Source organism: Heloderma suspectum, chromosome 4, assembly GCF_057233095.1.
Source record: "Heloderma suspectum isolate Gila_16-S chromosome 4, 16-S_ref, whole genome shotgun sequence".
NCBI lineage: Eukaryota > Metazoa > Chordata > Lepidosauria > Squamata > Helodermatidae > Heloderma > Heloderma suspectum.
This window is the reverse complement of record NC_139461.1, coordinates 220843872-220863115: the sequence shown is the minus strand read 5'-3', so window position 1 is coordinate 220863115 and position 19244 is coordinate 220843872. Positions and strand designations below refer to the sequence as shown.

The 19244-nt window shown below is 46.6% G+C and overlaps 1 protein-coding gene across 1 annotated transcript in view; it reads right to left on the bottom strand.

Annotated features, from left to right (window-relative positions):
* LOC146348097 (FRAS1-related extracellular matrix protein 1-like) overlaps positions 1-19244 on the bottom strand; it is a 179356-nt gene that overhangs the window by 151028 nt on the left and 9084 nt on the right. The window contains exons 4-10 of the mRNA XM_084851642.1: positions 17976-18175; positions 14963-15286; positions 14747-14855; positions 14124-14255; positions 10824-11168; positions 10328-10470; positions 9255-9451 (exon numbers count right to left, since the gene is read on the bottom strand). Of these exons, the coding sequence (XP_084707768.1) occupies positions 9255-9451; positions 10328-10470; positions 10824-11168; positions 14124-14255; positions 14747-14855; positions 14963-15286; positions 17976-18175 (1450 nt within the window). The remainder of the gene's footprint in view (positions 1-9254; positions 9452-10327; positions 10471-10823; positions 11169-14123; positions 14256-14746; positions 14856-14962; positions 15287-17975; positions 18176-19244) is intronic.

The following is a 19244-nucleotide window of genomic DNA, read 5'->3' as shown; positions in this document are numbered from 1 at the left end:
AGGGATGAGGCGCCTCCCCCCCGGCCTGAATTTTGGCCGGGTGAGGCGGGGCGCCACCCCCCCCTCGCCTGAACTTCGGGGGGAGAACTGAAGTGCCTCTCCCCTACCGCGAAGCAAGCTTCGAGAACAGGTAAGGGATTTTTGTCCATCCCTAGTCTCTGCTTCTTACTATGCTGTCTAGGTTTGCCATAGCTTTCCTCCCAAGGAGCAAGCGTCTTTTAATTTCATGGCTACAGTCACCGTCTGCGGTGATCTTGGAGCCCAAGAAAGTAAAATCTGTCACTGCTTCCATTTCTTCCCCTTCTATATGCCAGGAAGTGATGGGGCCAGATGCCATGATCTTTGTTTTTTTAATGTTGAGTTTCAAACCAGCTTTTGCACTCTCCTCTTTCACCCTCAACAAGAGGCTCTTGAGATCCTCTTCGCTTTCTGCCATTGGGGTGGTATCTAGGGATGGCGGAGAATTTCTCCCCGAAACTTCGGGGGGCCGAGCGCCAACGTGTTCGGCCCCCCGAACAAGTTTCGGGGAGAAATCCTCCGCACCCCCCCCCCGCACCCCGCACCCCCCCCAGGATGGGACTTACCTTCACCGAATGTCCCTCCCAGTGGCTGGTCCGGCCGGCAGTTCGGCGGGTGTTCGAGCGAGGCGGGAGTGGCAGCCGGTCTTTCGACCGGCTGCTGCCGCCGCCGCCATTGCAATGAAAGGGGGGAAAAAATGCCCCCTGATAGGCTACGTGACGATTCATGTAGCCTATCACGGCTAGATTTGCAAATCTTTGCAAAAAGAGTGTACGGAAAATGGCGGCCCCCATAGGGAGCCGCCATTCCCGTTCCTTATTTGGTCGCTGTAGTCTACGTAAACATTTACGTAGACTACAGCGACTAAATAAGGAACGCGAATGGCGGCTCCCTATGGGGGCCGCCATTCGCGTACGCGCTTTTTTTTTAAAGTCACCCGTGATAGGCTACGTGACGATTGACGTAGCCTATCACGGCTGACTTTGCAGATCTAGCCGTGATAGGCTACGTGAATCATCACGTAGCCTATCAGGGGGCGTTTTTTTTTTTTTTTTACTTCCGCGTTCGCGGCCAGGCGAGGCGAGGCGCCTCCTCCCCGGCCTGAATTTCGGCCAGGCGTGGCGGGAAGCCTCCTCCCCGGCCTGAATTTCGGCCGGGTGAGGCGGGAAGCCTCCCCCCCCGGCCTGAACTTCGCGGGGGGACCAGCGAAGCGCCTATCCCCCACCGCGAACGGCCTTCGACGACAGGTAAGTGACTTTCGTCCACCCCTAGTGGTATCGTCTGCATATCGGAGGTTGTTGATAATTCTCCTGGCAATCTTAATTCCGACCAGTGATTCATCCAACCCAGCGTTTCTCATGATGTACTCTGCATATAAGTTAAATAAGCTGGGTGACAATATGCAGCCTTGTCGTACTCCTTTCCCAATTTTGAACCACTCGGTTGTTCCATGTCTCGTTCTTACTGTTGCTTCTTGACCCTCGTACAGGTTTCTCAGGAGACAGGTAAGGTGGTCTAGTCCTCCCATCACTTTAAGAATTTGCCACAGTTTGTTGTGATCCACAAAATCAAAGGCTTTAGCATAGTCAAAGAAGCAGAAATAGACATTTTTCTGGAATTCTCTTGCTTTCTCCATGATCCAGCGAACATTGGCGATTTGATCTCTAGTTCCTCTGCCTCTTCGAAACCCAGCTTGCACTTCCGGTAGTTCTCGGTTCGCATACTGCTGAAGCCTAGCTTGTAGGATTTTGAGCATCACCTTGCTGGCATGTGAAATGAGCGCAATTGTGCGGTAGTTTGAACACTCTTTGGCATTGCCCTTCTTTGGAATTGGAATGTAAACTGACCTTTTCCAGTCTTGCGGCCATTGTTGAGTGTTCCAAATGTGTTGGCATATTGAATGCAGCACTTTAACAGCATCATCTTTTAGGATTTTAAATAGCTCAGCTGGAATACTGTCATCTCCGCTAGCTTTGTTGTTAGTAATGCTTCCTAAGGCCCACTTGACTTCACTCTCGAGGATGTCTGGCTCAAGTTCAGTGGCCGCACTATCATGGCTATCAGGGACATTCAGATCTTTCCTGTATAGTTCTTCTGTGTATTCTTTCCACCTCTTCTTAATCTCATCTGCTTCTGTTAGGTCCCTGCCTTCTTTGTCCTTTATCATGCCCATCTTTGCACATAACGTTCCCTTGAGATCTCCAATTTTCTTGAAGAGATCTCTAGTCTTTCCCATTCTGTTGTTTTCCTCGATTTCTTTGCATTCTTCATTTAAGAAGGCCTTCTTGTCTCTCCTTGCTATTCTCTGGAACTCTGCATTCAGTTGGATATATCTTCCCCTTTCTCCCTTGCTCTTCGCTTCCCTTCTTTCTTCAGCAACTTGTAAAGCCTCATCAGACAGCCACTTGGCTTTCTTGCATTTCTTTTTCTTTGGGATGGATTTCGTTGCTGCCTCCTGAACAATGTTATGGACCTCCGTCCATAGTTCCTCAGGCACTCTGTCTATCAGGTCTAATCCCTGAAATCTATTCCTCACCTCCACTGTATATTCATAAGGGATATGATTTAGGTCATACCTGAATGGTTTTGTGGTTTTCCCTACATTCTTCAATTTAAGCTGAAATTTTGCAACAAGAAGCTCATGATCTGAGCCACAGTCAGCTCCAGGTCTTGTTTTTACTGACTGTATAGAGCTTCTCCATCTTTGACTGTAAAGGACATAATCAATCTGATTTCGATATTGACCATCTGGTGATGTCCATGTGTAGAGTCGCCTCTTGTGCTGTTGGAAAAGAGTGTTTGCTATGATCAGCGTGTTCTCCTGGCAAAACTATTAGCTTTTGTCCTGCTTCATTTTGTGCACCAAGGCCATGCCTGCCTGTTATCCCAGTGATTTCTTGACTTCCTACTTTAGCATTCCAATCCCCTATGATGAAGAGGACATCTTTTTTGGGTGTTAGTTCTAGAAGGTGTTGTAGGTCTTCATAGAACCGATCAACCTCCGCTTCTTCAGCATCAGTGGTTGGGGCATAGACTTGAATTACTGTGATGTTGAGTGGTTTGCCTTGGATTCGTACTGAGATCATTCTATCGTTTTTGAGATTGTACCCCAGTACTGCTTTTCCCACCCTTTTATCAACTATGAGTGCTACTCCATTTCTTCTAAGGGATTCTTGCCCACAGTAGTAGATATGATGGTCACCTGAATTAAATTCGCCCATGCCTGTCCATTTTGGTTCGCTGATTCCCAAGATGTCAATGTTCAATCTTGCCATCTCATGTTTGACCACCTCCAGCTTACCTTGATTCATTGATCTGACATTCCAGGTTCCTAAACAATATTGTTCTTTACAGCATCGGATTTTCTTTTCACCACCAGACACATCCACAGCTGAGTGTCCTTTCGGGTTTGGCCCAGCCGCTTCACTCTTTCTAGCGCTACTTGGAAATACCCTCTGCTCTTCCCCAGTAGTATATTGGACACCTTCCGACCTGAGGGGCTCATCTTCCGGCGTCATCTCTTTTAGCCTTGTGATATGTTCCATGTAGGGATGGCGGAGAATTCCTCCCCGAAACTTCGGGGGTCCGAGTGCCAACGTGTTCGGCCCCCCGAACAAGTTTTGGGGAGAAATCCTCCGCACCCCCCCACACCCCGCACCCCCCCCGGGACGGGACTTACCTTCACCGAATGTCCCTCCCGGTGGCTGGTCCGGCCGGCGGTTCGGCGGGTGTTCGAGCGAGGCGGGAGCAGCAGCCGGTCTTTCGACCGGCTGCTGCCGCCGCCATTGCAATGAAAGGAAAAAAAAGCCCCCTGATAGGCTACGTGATGATTCACGTAGCCTATCACGGCTAGATTTGCAAAGTCAGCCGTGATAGGCTACGTGAATCGTCACGTAGCCTATCACGGGTGACTTAAAAAAAAAAAAAAAGGAGTGTATGGATAATGGTGGCCCCCATAGGGAGCCGCCATTCCCGTTCCTTATTTGGTCGCTGTAGTCTACGTAAATGTTTACGTAGACTACGGCGAAAATAAGGGCAACGCTATTTGCGTTGCCCTTATTTTCGCCGTAGTCTACGTAAACATTTTCCTAGACTACAGCGACCTAAATAAGGAACGCGAATGGCAGCTCCCTATGGGGGCCGCCATTCGCGTACGCGCTTTTTTTTTCTTTTTTTTTTAAGTCACCCGTGATAGGCTACGTGATGATTCACGTAGCCTATCACGTCCGACTTTGCACATCTAGCCGTGATAGGCTACGTGAATCGTCACGTAGCCTATCAGAGGGCGTTTTTTTTTTTTTTTTTACTTTCGCGTTCGCGGCCAGGCGAGGCGAGGCGCCTCCTCCCCGGCCTGAATTTTGGCCGGGCGAGGCGGGAAGCCTCCCCCCCGGCCTGAATTTCAGCCGGGCGAGGCGGGAAGCCTCCCCCCCCGGCCTGAACTTCGCAGGGGGACCAGCGAAGCGCCTCCCCCCCACCGCGAACGGCCTTCGACGACAGGTAAGTGACTTTCGTCCACCCCTAGTTCCATGGGGTTGCCATTTCCTTCTCCAGTGGACCACATTTTGTCAGAACTCTCTGCCATGACCTGTCCGTCTTGGGTGGCCCTGCACGGCATAGCTAATGGCTTCACTGAGTTACGCAAGCCCCTTCGCCACAACAAGGCAGTGATCCATGAAGGGGGGCAGCCGCTGTAGCCACTGCCATTTGCTTACGCCAGGTTTTTTTTTGGGGGGGTTGCCCAGCCGTGATAGGGTACGTAAAGACTTACGTAGCCTATCACGGCTGCCTGGCTGGACACAAATGGCGGCCGCTATGGCAGTCCGCACCAGCAAGTCCGTGGCCGGAAATCCGGCTGCAGAAGGCCCTGGCCAGCTGCTCCACAGAGCCACCGCAGAGCAGTGCCGGCTGGGCAGATTCCAGGGGGAAGGACCAGATCGCCTCCCCCCCATCAAGGATTCCAGGGGGAGGGATGGAGCACCCCCCCCCCGCGAACAGAATCCGCGAACAGGTAAGTCACTTTCGTACATCCCTACTACAGAGCACTATATAGGTCAGATTTCAGTTGTTTTGATGCTGATGTTGACCCATGTAGTGTTCCATAGTGGCTGCAGAGCACTATGTGGGTCACATTTAGCTTTAAATCTGGCCCATTTAGTATTCCTAAGCGGAACTAAGGCTATCCTAAGGAAGCCGCCCCCCCCCGGCCTGAACTTCGGGGGGAGCAGCAAAGCGCCTCCCCCCCACCGCGAAGCAAGCTGCGAGACCAGGTAAGTGACTTTCGTACATCCCTAGAATTTCTCCACCAATCTTCGGGAGGCCGAGCGCCGAGGCATTCGGCCCCCAGAAAGTGTTGGGGAAATTCTCTGCCGCCCCCCCGCCCCCCCCAGGATGGGACTTACCGTGGCCGAATGTCCCTCTTGGCGGCGGGTCCCGGCGGCGTTTCGTCGGGGGCGAGGGCGGCGGCCGGTCTCCCGACCAGCTGCTGCCGCCACCATTACAAAATAAAAAAGTAAAACAAAAACAAAAACACACACCCGTGATAGGCTATGTGATGATTTACGTAGCCTATCACAGCTAGATTTCCAAAGTCAGCCGTGATAGGCTACGTAAATCGTCACGTAGCTAGGGATGCACGAAAGTCACTTACCTGGTCTCGCAGCTTGCTTCGCGGTGGTGGGGAGGCGCTTCGCTGCTCCCCCCGAAGTTCAGGCCGGGGGAGGAGGCTTCCCTCCTCGCCCGGCCAAAATTCAGGCCGGGGGGAAGGCTTCCTGCCTCGCCCGGCCGAAATTCAGGCCGGGGAGAAGCGCCCCGTCTCCCCGGCCGCGAACTTCAAAAGAAAAAAAATACGCCCCTGTGATAGGCTACGTAACGATTAGCGTAGCCTATCACGGCTAGATCTGCAAAGTCAGCCGTGATAGGCTACGTTAATCATCACGTAGCCTATCACGGGTGACTTTTGGGAGAAAAAAAAAGCGCGTACGCAAATGGCGGCCCCCATAGGGAGCTGCCATTCGTGTTCCTTTTTTGGTCCCTGTAGTTTATGTAAAGATTTACGTAGACTACGGCGAAAATAAAGGCAACGCTTTATTTATCCGGGGAGAAGCGTTAATCGCTTCTCCCCGGCCTGAATTTTGGCCGGGCGAGGCGGGAAGCCTCCCCCCTGGCCTGAATTTCGGCCGGGCGAGGAGGGAAGCCTCCCCCCCCGGCCTGAACTTCGGGGGGAGCAGCGAAGCGCCTCCCCTCCACCGTGAAGCAAGCTGCGCGACCAGGTAAGTGACTTTCGTGCATCCCTAGCTACATGATGATTTACGTAGCCTATCACGGGTGACTTTGGGGGGAAAAAAAAAAGGTGGGGGGGATTGCTTTACAATTAGGTTTAAATCAGGAAAGCGGCTCCTATATAATTTAGGAGATACCTTTTTTGTTTAGACACACCCTTTGAGAGTGTTTTTCATCATCCCCACCCCACCCCATTGGTGTACAAGGGCCACATACCCAGGAGAAGTGGGGGCGAAACACGGTTTTGTGACTGTGTACATGAGTTGGTTTTCTGAGCGCAGTCTCCGTTTCTTTGACCACAAGGTGTCTTATCGTCCCAGGTACTTCCTCTGGCAAATGATCTTTCACTGGCATAATGTGATAGGCTACGTGATGATTAACGTAGCCTATCACGGCTGACTTTGCAGATCTAGCTGTGATAGGCTACGCTAATCGTTACGTAGCCTATCACAGGGGCGTTTTTTTCTTTTTCTTTTGAAGTTCGCGGCCGGGGAGACGGGGCGCTTCTCCCCGGCCTGAATTTCGGCCGGGCAAGGCGGGAAGCCTCCCCCCCGGCCTGAATTTCAGCCAGGCGAGGAGGGAAGCCTCCCCCCCCGGCCTGAACTTCGGGGGGAGCAGCGAAGCCCTCCCCTCCACCGCGAAGCAAGCTGCAAGACCAGGTAAGTGACTTTCGTGCATCCCTAGCTCCGTGACGATTTACGTAGCCTATCACGGGTGACTTTGGGGGGAAAAAAAAAAGTGCGTACGCAAATGGCGGCCCCCATAGGGAGCCGCCATTCGCGTTCCTTATTTGGTCCCTGTAGTTTATGTAAAGATTTACGTAGACTACGGCGAAAATAAAGGCAACGCTATTTGCGTTGTCCTTATTTTCACCGTAGTCTACATAAATCTTTACGTAGACTTCAGGGACCAAATAAGGAACGCGAATGGCGGCTCCCTATGGGGGCCGCCATTAGCCGTACGCGTTTTTTTTTTTTTTTTAAAGTCACCCATGATAGGCTACGTGACGATTAACGTAGCCTATCACAGCTGACTTTGCAAATCTAGCCGTGATAGGCTACGTTAATCGTTACGTAGCCTATCACAGGGGTGTTTTGTTTTTTTTTTACTTTTCTTGTAATGGTGGCGGCGGCAGCCGGTCGAAAAACCGGCTGCCGCCCCCGCCCCTGACGAAGACCTGCCGAACCGCCGCCGGGACCCGCCGCCGGGAGGGACCTTCGTGAAAGGTAAGTCCCATCCCAGGGGGGGCGGGGGGCGGTTGGGCGGAGAATTTCTCCCCCAACAACCTTCGGAGGACCGAATGCGCTGGCACTCGGCCCCCCGAAGTTTCGGGGAGAAATTCTCCCCCATCCCTACACGTAGCCTATCACGGGTGACTTTGGGGGAAAAAAAAAGCGCGTACGCAAATGGCGGCGGCCCATGGGCGCCGCCATTTGAGTTCCTTATTTTGGCACGTCTAGTCTACGTAAAGATTTACATAGACTATGATGAAAATAAGGGCAACGCAAATAGCGTTCTCTTATTTTCGCCATAGTCTACGTAAATCTTTACGTAGACTAGACGTGCCAAACTAAGGAACGCAAATGGTGGCGCCCGTGGGCCGCCGTCGTTTGCGTACGCGCTTTTTTTTCTTTTTCCAAGAAAAAAAAAATTTCCAAAAAAAAAATTTTTTTCTATGTTATGACGATTAACATAGCCTATCATGGCTGACTTTGGAAATCTAGCCGTGATAGGCTACGTTAATCGTTACGTAGCCTATCACGGGGTGTTTTTTTTGTTTGTTTGTTTGTTACTTTTTCTTTCGCGGCCGGGGAGACAGGGCGCTTCTCCCCAGCCTGAATTTCGGCCGGGTGAGGCGGGACGCCTCACGCCCCTCACCTGAACTTCGGAGATAGAAGCGAAGCGCCTCCCCCCCACCGCGAATCACCCCTGCGAAAAGGTAAGTGACTTTCGTACATCCCTAGTGAACTGATGTAGTGCTATTGTCCCAACTGTTTGGAAATGTGGTCTCATGGAAATTATGGAGTACAAAAGCAGGTGAGCGTCCAAAGCAGACCCCAAAAGGACAGAAACATCTCAGGAAGCTGGTACAAGGGTTTTATTTGTGAAGAGCCTGATGTGTTTGGGCTTCTTTTTATTTCAAGGCCTGAAATACTTATAACAAAATACGTCCTGCTGCACGTCACCAGTGAATTAGCAGGAGATATTTTGCTATAAGAATTTCTGCAGACGTTTTTATAACCCCCTGACAAAGGCCTTAAAATAAAAAGGGGCCGAAAAGCGTCGGGCTTTTCACAAATAAAATCTTTATTCCAGCATCCTGGGACATTTCTCTCCTTTTGGGGTCTCATGGAAAATAGCATCTATTTCCTCCTCCCCCATTCCGTGTCCTAATAAGCCACTGCTGCACTATGGAGCTCCTAGACTGTGCAGTCCTGTTTACAGGTTCAAGCAAAAATTAAGTGATGCTGAAAATATTTTATTTTTCCAATTCTTCATTACTGCAGCTGGTCCTGCTACATTTTCAAGGCAAAAAGGAGATTAAATTGACTGTGTGTGTCATTCTTCCTTTACAGAGCAGCATCCACGGCACTGAAGCTCTTTTGGGAAAAAGGGCGAGTGGTCGAAGTTCCGCAAGCAAGAGCCTCTGCCAGGAATTCTAGTAACAGGGAAAAATGATTTTTCCACTCCCTGGTGGAAAGCAGGTGTGCTTTCCTGGTGTGGAAAGCAAGTATGCTTTCTACAGAGAAATGGGTGGTCAGCAATTGTATTAGTTAAGGTAAAGGGAAGGTGAACCCTTCTAAAAAAAAGGTGGGGGGGATTGCTTTACAATTAGGTTTAAATCAGGAAAGCGGCTCCTATATAATTTAGGAGATACCTTTTTTGTTTAGACACACCCTTTGAGAGTGTTTTTCATCATCCCCACCCCACCCCATTGGTGTACAAGGGCCACATACCCAGGAGAAGTGGGGGCAAAACACGGTTTTGTGACTGTGTACATGAGTTGGTTTTCTGGAGATTCAGCATCTGTGAAATGGAGGTGATCCTTCGTGATGAGCGCAGTCTCCGTTTCTTTGACCACAAGGTGTCTTATCGTCCCAGGTACTTCCTCTGGCAAATGATCTTTCACTGGCATAATGTGAATCATCACAATCTATAAGAGAATTGCAAGACCTATGGATGTATGCCTCCCAAAATATCAGAATATACTGCTTGAGAACGTCTTCCTACTATTACAAGCAAAGCACATTTGGAACCATCAGGTACAATACAATGTATAAATGAACTATCATGGACTTGGGTAATTTTTTGTTTACAGTCTTACCAATGAGAAGACAGAACAACCAGTAATCTTCATCTTTCATTCTGAATTGTTTTGATTAATAATTCAGGAAGCCAACAAGGCTACTGCAATTAGCAATTGAAGAGGAGTAAGAATGATAATATTACTTTGAATTAAGATATTTCTCATAGAAATCCTGTTCTCTTCAGGGTATGGCAAATTTGATACTAGGAATGCAAGACTACCACAATATACACAAATACACACATGGCCCTGTAAAGGGCAGATGATGCCTTTGTTTAAAACTGCTGCTAGGACAGTGTCAGATATGAGTTGGGGGGAGCATCAGGCAGGCTGCTGCACTGCACAGATGGTTGCTAGATTAGACAGAGGAAACGGGAGGGAAAAGCTGCAGGATCAGAGCCTCCACAGCTGGCATCAGCCACATTGCCTGCAGCTCTGGAGCTTTCAGAGGGGGCAGGAGGAAAGAGACCATTCCTGCCGCTTTCCCTGCAGGGAGGTGGCTTGATGAAAGAAACGCCACATGTTTGAAAGGAAGGCACTCCCTGCTTCCCTGCTATAGATGTAAAGATTCACATTTCACACACATTTTCAGCTTGGACCTCTTGTAGTAAGAGAATGCACAGATCTCTCTTAGAGCCCTACATCTTTTTCCCGATCCTATTCCTCTGGGATTCTCCTCTTCTCCAACTTTGTTTTTCAAATAAATAAGTTTGTTTTTTTTACCTGAGAATCTGAAAGGTTAGGTGGCTCCTTACTGTCCGCTAAGGTAAACTCAAATGAGTCTTGGAAAATTTCTCCTCCAAAATGATGATAGTAAATAAGACCATGGAAAAGATCTCTTTGGAAGAAGCTGAAGACAGGTACACCTTGGGAATCCAACAGAAAATAAAAACCATTTGCAGAAAAGATTGCACTTCATTTTTCTCCTTCATATAAAGGTGCATCATACTGGAATCAGATCACTGGTCCATATAGCCTAATATTGTCTACTCTGATTGGCAGCAGGTCTCACATGTCTGAGGTAGATGTCCTTCTGTCAGAGATCCTTTTTTTATTTAACTAACCTTTTGCATTACCTCCTAATCTCATGCAATCTTGCATGATGATTTTATTTCTGCTCCACAGTTCCACCTGGTCTTTCACAGACTAACAGCTATCTGGTTTGAGATGTTTAATAATGCTATCTGTACCTTCCTTTCAATGAACATCATTGCTCTACCTGGTCCATCTGGGAAGTGTTGCTTCATAAGCTCTCCAGCACATGGTGGCTTGGATATTTTGTAGAGGATGTAATCATCGCTTGAGTCAAGATCAGCAGCCATCAGTATATGATTTTCAATAAGGACTGTATCCCCTTCTTCCAGCTCAAAGACAACATTGTTCACCAAGAATGGTGGGCTGTCATCTTTAGGAAGAATATTAATGGGAAATTTGTGCCTAAGACTGTGCTTTCCGTCAAAGATTCTGAAGACTATGTCATCCTTGGTTGTCTCACTGTCATCGTGATGGTAATGGACAACTCCATCTCTAAGATCTTTAACTCCAAACTTGAAGCCTTTGTTCCCTATTTAAGACCAAAGAGGAAAAACAACAGTTCTTCACATATTGGTAAACACTTAATATTTAATGCAAGATGGCACCCAAGATCTGAGCGCTCTCTTCCTACTTCCCCCCATCAGGCTGACTCACTTAATTCATTTAGTACCAAGTGCAGGGTGCCTAATGCCTTATGGCCAATGCAATGCATACAAGCCTGGTTTACCAAATCTTTTTGCAACAAAGTTGGGGAGGAGGAATAGTATACTCTTAGGATGGATATATTACTTGACAGAACATATTAATAATTGAAAAAGTAGAAAATGGGATTGTACAACCTAATGAATCCAGATCACACACATTTTTATGTATATTATAATCTCATATGTGAGCTCCTGCAATGATTTGTTAAGTTCACTGACTTCACTTTTTAGGTTTTGTTAGCATACCGCTTGGCTCCAGAAAAGGTCCAGCACCTGCCCTGATATTGGCAGCCATGCTCATAGTGCCTTTAAGAAGCCAGTGTGGTGTAGTGGCAAGAGTGTTGGACTAGGAGCTGGGAGATCCGGGTTCTAGTCCCCACTCGGCCATGGAAGCTCCCTGGGTGACTTTGGGCCAGTCACAGACTCTCAGCCCAACCCACCTCACAGGGTTGTTGTTGTGAGGATAAAATGGAGAGGAGGAGGATAATGTAAGCCGCCTTGGGTTCCTTGCAAGGGAAAAAAGGCGGGGTATAAATGCAATAAATAAATAAATAAATAAGCTGGAAGCAGTAGCAAAGGAGATTGCTTCGGGTCACATATGGAAGGTGAAAGTTGGCACTATCAACTGATCGCCTTATCAACTGAAGCTGCATATATTTAACGTGCTTCAAGGTAGGCAAGATATAAAACTGATTACACTTGCAAAGAACCAGTCCTAAAGCAAGTCCCTCCTCCTGACTAGAAGGAAACAACTTTGAGATATAAGGAAGAGAAATTGATGAGTTTGACAAGGTTTCACAACTTTGCCAAGTTGAGGAACCACTCTGTTGGATGAAGCACCCATTGACCAAAAGTACCCTCACTTGTATTTCACTGATAGCTCCGAGAGAAGGGTGATCAACCCCTGTGTTTTCAGACAGGAACTTCAATTCTTGCCACTTAAAATTTTTCCTGCTACCTGTGTGTTTTAGTCATGAGAGACATAATGTCAAAGTCTTTGTTTGAAGTGTATAAAACCAAGAGTTTTGTGCAGTTAGTGTGCCAGTTCTTGGATTGGTTTCTACCATGGCGGATGGACTTATACCATATAAGTCCTCACCACTAGATGCTATGGACACTTGGCCAACCCAGGTTCCATGGCAAGAGCTCTAACAACTGATGTCTCCCAGAAAGAGACAAACTATGGAGTCTGCCACTCTCAGACAAGCCCAGATAGATTGGCCTAAAGGGTGCTGGATGCTGAGGTTCTGTCGCTCATCTGCTGCTTATTGTGCCCAGACTAAATCTAGCTTGGCTGCTTAGGTCCACACCTCACCACCAGTGGTTCGCAAAAGCCTCATTTTAAAAGGACACATCCCTCCTGTTGCTGCTCAGACCAAGGAGTTCCATTGCATCCCAATCTTCAGCTGCAGGAATGAGTCAATGGACTCGTGGAAAGGTATCTTTGAACCCCTAGCTGTCTTTAGAGGTCCTTCCATAAATGGTAACTTCCACCATACAGCCCCTTTTGCTATGATGTGCATGTGTATCATTTGATCTCATCTTCAATTTGTTTGGTCAGAGTCCCAGCCTTGCAGTGCATTCTTCCCTGGCCTACTAGTGGAAAGGATTGCAGCCAGGACCGCTTCTGCATCCTTTCAGTGTTTACTCTTTATTTATGTCCCCTTCAGTTGGCTCTCTCTTCCAGAAGAGATAGTCACCTTGAATTTCCACAATTACTAAGGGTGCAATCCTATTGTCAGGAATGCCTTGGCGGCCTCTCCCAGTAGATTCCAATAGCCAACTCAAGACACAGATGAAAGGGAATTCTTTTCAAAGCTTTAATCCCATTACAGCTTAATGACTCTTTCAGATGCTAATCACCAGTGGCTAAAGCAAGGAACAGCAGCGTGGCCTAAGCTTCAGGCAGGCAGTTGATCCCCGTTTTAAAGAGAGTCACTTGAAGACCCAGAACTTATGGGCTAGGGAGAGATCCTCCCTCTTTCCCTTAGGTCCATGGGAGGCGGCCGTTGCTTGCACGCCAAACGGGCACTATGCCTCCTTTCCGTGCCCTCCATCTCTCGTTGCTCTTTGAGTCTGCATCGAGCATCTGAGAAGCCCCCCTCCTGCACTCCCTCACTACCCGGGTCACTAACTATCTCTGGAATGCCGGCAGGAGGAATTTCTGCCAGGTGCTGAGTCTGTGAGGGATGAGCTGGCTCCACTCCCATGGATTGCTGTTCCTCCTCAGAATCAGAACTGCTCTGGGGCTCTCTGGGCTCAGTTTCCACCCTGACACCTATGTGGATAGGCTGCCAACTAGCCAGTGCTGGGTGGGAGGACAGCAGAGGCAATCTTCCCCTCCTTGCTCCTTGCATTTCTGCTAGATGGGCGATTTTGCCCTTCTAGCAGTGGCACCTTGGGGGGGGGAGGAGCCTGGGGTGGCCATAGGATACATTGTATCACAGCGACCCCAGTCTCCCCACTCCTGCCGAGAACTCCCTCCCTTTTCCCTGGCTCCACGCTCCATTTTCCAGGTGCAGCGAGGTAGCCGCTGCGAATTGCACCCAAACAGTATCCTGATATGTATGTAAACTTGGAGCTAATGAAGCAGGCAGTTTGCTGAACAGCATAAGTCTTCGTGATGTTTAAATTTGTTTTCTTTCACATGTAGAAAAAGGCATGCACTTTTCTAATTTTATTTTGTACTGTTCTTACTGGGAAAAATAACTGAACAGAAACTTTTAATTTTAAATTCCCCAAATGTTAACAAATGATTTGGACTATATGAAGCAACCTACCTCTGACTGTGAGCCAACCATGATTCAAGCCTTCAACCACAAGCAGTTGAACAGCATTAAGATTATCATTGTCTACAATCTGAAGAGACTCCCAAGTAATTGGACGAGACTGTCCTTCCAGCAAGTCAAGCCCTATAAACAGTATTTTAAGCACAATGACGTCATATGGCTCATAGTAAGCTTATAGAGCAATTCAGTATTTGAGACAGTCTGAGCTTTGCTTTCCATGTAAGCAACAGCACTAGATGAGAAAACCTAATGCAATTGTGGGGGAAAAACAGACCTTAGTTTCTCAGATGATCAAGAGGATATTTAAACCATTCAAAAATTATAATTGGTTAGATACTTAGATGAGGCAAGACAGAGAGAGAGAATCCCAGTATAGTAGCATGGAGAATTCGTCATATTTGGATGATGGAGTTATTACTGTGATCCTTTCAGCATAAATAAAAAAGCTGATCTTTTATATGAATAAATTCCCTGATATGCTTTTCTCTTAGAAATAAAATCTATTCCTAGCATACTAACTATGTCTACATGATCATCACAGATTCTTCATACTGAAGATGAATACGTTGTGAACCCTTATACGTGAATGCAATATTGAAGGGAATTTTCCTTACCCATGTTCCATGCCACTTGAGGAGCATTTGTTTCTGCACTTCGTATTGAAAAATGGACCAATATAGGGAAACTGTTCATGAAGAGGCTATCAATTGCTTGAAACTCAACCTAGGGAAACAAGATAAATGCAGCAGTTTTGTGACTGTTGAGCTGTAGGCATATAATACTAGCTTGTGAACACAGGGTGGGGGAAGTATTCATGTCTCATCTCTCACCTCATAGTTCTGTCTCTCAGAATGAGAAATATTGGATGGCTGGAAAGCAACTTTTGTATCATACAAATCCTGCCAAGTGAAAGATGTAATGGCCTTAGAGTGGTCTTCCAGGTGGGTAACATATCCCTGTGGTGGAGGCTTAGTAATGTTGAATACCAATCTTTCCCTTTGGGTTTCGTCATCTTCAGCATCCAAAGTCACCGTTGTAAGCGGGGTGAGAATAAACTCATCTATCTCCAAGATGAACATGGACATGAATGCAGCTTGAGGTTGTCTGTTTGGAATGGCCCCTTTTATTCTTACCGGAATCCATACATTTTCTGCCTACAAAGAAGGAAATTATTATTGTTGTTGTTACTACTACTACTATCACATGTATATCCAGCCTTTCTTCCTCTTGCAAGGAACCCAAGGTGGCTTACAGTGTCCTCTTCCTTTCCATGTTTATCTTCATGACAACCGCAGCCTAACCTACCCTCTGATGTAGTCAGTAACTGGCCCAAAGTCACCCAGTGAGCTTCATGGCCCAAGTGGGGTCTAGAACCCAGATCTCCCGACCCCCAGTCCAACACTCTAACCACTACACCACACTGGCTGTCTCATATCTTCGCAGTCACTGCAGAAGGGGCAAATATAAATTATTTTTCAGTGGTAGTTCTCTCTGGCTTATCTGGGTGTTATTAAGAAAAGAAAACTATTGAAACCCCTATTAGCTATACTTACCTGAACTGCAGTTAAGAATCAAATTCAAAAGCCAGGGATTCAAAGAAGAAAGAGATAATCAATAGAATCTGTTTCAGAACAACATTTCCCTCAGATGTTGTTCTCTCAAACAAGTGCTCTCTCTAGCAGCTGATGGTTGTTCATAAGAATGTACTGCAAGTGAGACCTTATATCAACCAAAAAGTAATCATACTACTTACTTATATTAAACATAGCTATATAGGATAAGATCATGATCATCAAACCAGGCGAGCATGACAGTTGAGCAGATGAGGCAAAATGGAGGGGAATTTTGGAAATAGCTAATATTGCTGATCCTGCAGTCCAGCCTGAGACGTTTACTTTGTTCCTCAGGCTTTATTCATTTCTTCACACTGGAGAGCAAAGTCTGATGTTTCATTGGCAGAGGGTAGGGAGAATTCCATTCAGGGGGTGGAGTTTGACGGGTTTTCCTAGGTTCAGTCCCACAGACTTTGTTTCAGTTCCCACTGTAGCACCCAACTCAATCCACAGTGAGTCAGGCTAGTTCATGGGTGTTCTGATCATTTTGCACATTTTGGTGGGAAGGTTATGCAATTTGTGCAAATTTCTGAGCAATTTGTACAAAGTATGGCCAAATTTGCTCAAATTACAGCTGAATCTGCACAAATTATGACCAAATTTGGTAATCTGCATGTTTGGACATAATTTGCACAAATTGCCCAGAAATTTGTGCAAATTGAAGAACCTCCCCCCCATGTGCAAAAATGTTCCCGCTGTTCAGAGAACAGCCCACAGCTTGGCTCACAGACACAAAGCAAATCGTACACATCACAGAACTCAGTCGAGCCAAAAAAGAACCAGATTTCCTAGAAACAGACATCCCTAGAAGACGGTCACTTCATACACTGGACACTACCCACAGAATTGCCTCTGGAAATATGTGAAGTCTCCACTAAGCTTGCAGCCAAGGTACATCGACTGCAGGTTTCATTTCTACGAACTGGCTTTTCAATGTTGGGACTGTCCATGAAGCCATTGTGGTTTGTGCAATATTAGTGGGCTCAAGATGGCAATTGCACATATCATAGCACCCACATGGGTAACTCCATGTGGAAGTGCCACTTCTGATAAACAGTGGCCTGGTTTGCACATAATGCTAACCCATGGTATGGGTTATTGAATTCTGGCTTGTCATGATGTTTGAATGTGGCCACACCGACAAGATCATTTTGTTAAACATGAACAACCCAGAAAAGAATGCAGGGTTTGTTGCTGGGCTGTGAACTCTGTTACTTAAACAATGAGTTGCTGTTTCATGCAAACCCAGAACCATGGGCTGTATCATCAGGTTACAGAGGTGATGGGCAAGAGTGGCCCAGCTGTTCTAGCATGCCAGTACTACAGAACTGCAAAGGCATATGGAATACAGGGAGAGATCACCTCAGGGAGAGGTGAAGGAAGAGAGATACAACCAACCAAGGGATTGATAAAACAAACCACGGTTTGCTCCATCATCTGCTAGACAAACCCTGGATAGAGCAACAAACCATGGGTTAAATAAACCATGGGTTAGTACTATGTGTAAACCAGGCCAGTGTCTCTGCTTCAGCACTTCCCAGATGGCAGGAGCCCTACACATGTACAGGGCTATCAAACTGGGCATATGAATCAGCCCTAAGATTGATTCATATGATAGTCTGCATTTATTTTAGTGCTAAATATAATCAAGCAGTAACAATATGCTATCTTTCTCTATACATTTTCAAGCAGACTGGCTTTTCTTCCATATAGATCAAGTGACATGGATCAAATAACAATTTCACTTTAAAAGACAAACTAATTCTTATCATGGTTTAGGATCCAAATATGCTCAAAGATGAAAGACAACATTAATTCACATTCAATTTGCAAATTTGAAAAGCAAAATTTGTCTCAGTTGTCAGATAATACCATCTCTAATCCTGATCATATGCTTTCCCAATTCCTGAACATTAGTTAGCACTTTAGTTATATCTCACCAACAAATGATTTTTAGGCATAATTCATAAGACCCCCAAAATCAGCCATTATACAAAGCAAATTTAGTGCTCTGGCAACAATCATAACACACTTCTGATATCCAATCAAGTGGCCATTTTGTCACTGAATCAGTGTGCATTTAACTTGACTCGTATTCAGGGCAATGTACATTAAAGTAATCACTTTACTTTTGTGGTGGTGGGTGGGGTGGGTAAAGAGTAGGGAAAAAAACAGGAAGTTACATGGAAAACAGGATTCACTAGATTTTCAAATGCACAGTTTTTCTCACCTGTAACTGAAATCTGCTCTTTTTCTCTCTGATTTCTACTTGAATTGAGATATAATCCTTATCGGGTGATGGAGGACTAAGGTGTTGGTACCTAAAACCCATCTCCAAAAAATCTTCACAGCTCATCTTTAGAAGGTGTATCTCTTTTAACCCTGAATGGCAGGCAGCATTTCTGGGACAAGGTAGTTTGTATTGTCCACCTGAACCAAAAATGGGAGGAAAAGAACACAACATAATTCTAACCTTCTAAAAGTTCTGTTAAAACACCAGTCTTACAGGGATTTACATATTCTGAACACTGAATGAACAAGACTTTGGATTCATTAGTAAGTTAAGGGAGCAATCCTATGGCCCCTAGACATTGTCTGAGGGATCATAGGATAGTAAGGATCCCCCCACTGAGGTCAGAGAGAGTGCTCCAACTTTAGAAGAGGGAGTCAGAGATCTGTCCCCCTCCCTCATCCCTTGCAAATGGCATGGGAAGAACTGCACCAGCTGGCCTCCAAGGTCAGCAAATCGACCTTGAAGAAGGCGAAAGGGGGGCATTCTGGTGGGCAGGGAGGGAAGAAGACCGGAGAGACCAGATAATGAGCTATCCTGAGCTTCCTCCAGCCTCCTTCCCTCCTCTCCAAAGTGCTGTTGCTAGATGGGCAAAAACACCCGTCTAGGGAAAAAAAATAGCAATCAGAAGACAAGGAGGTGAAGATCACCTCCGCCATTCCTGCCCTGCCAGCTTCAGCATGGCAGGGCATTAGATACACAGAAGCCTTCAAGTTTGGAGGCTTCCACCTCCTGAGGGCGCAACCCATAAGACTGCACCCTAAGTTGCACAACCTTTGAGGCAGAGGTTATGTAGAACACACTATGGACCCCAGGTTACATACCAGAATTTCAGGGCCAATTCACCTGACAATGTTGATGTACTGTAGACAGTGCTGCGTTTGGCGGGGCGGGGGTAGGGGTAGGTAGGGCTTACTGGTTTTGTCAGTGTTCTGATGTGTTGAAATTACAGTTCATCACATCGTGACTCACTTCCTATTTCGAAGGTTTTTCAGAACTTGTGAATCCTGGTCTTGCATCATACCTAAGAAACACGTTGACACAACTTCATATGACTACTCATAATGTTTAAAATGTGTTTTCATTGCATTACCCCCATACCAAATGATCACATGCAGCAGCCAGCCCATACTTTGTTTATGAACTATAGTAAAGTGTTATTATATTAAAGTGTTACTTTCCCTTTTAGTTAAAAAATACTTGCAAAAA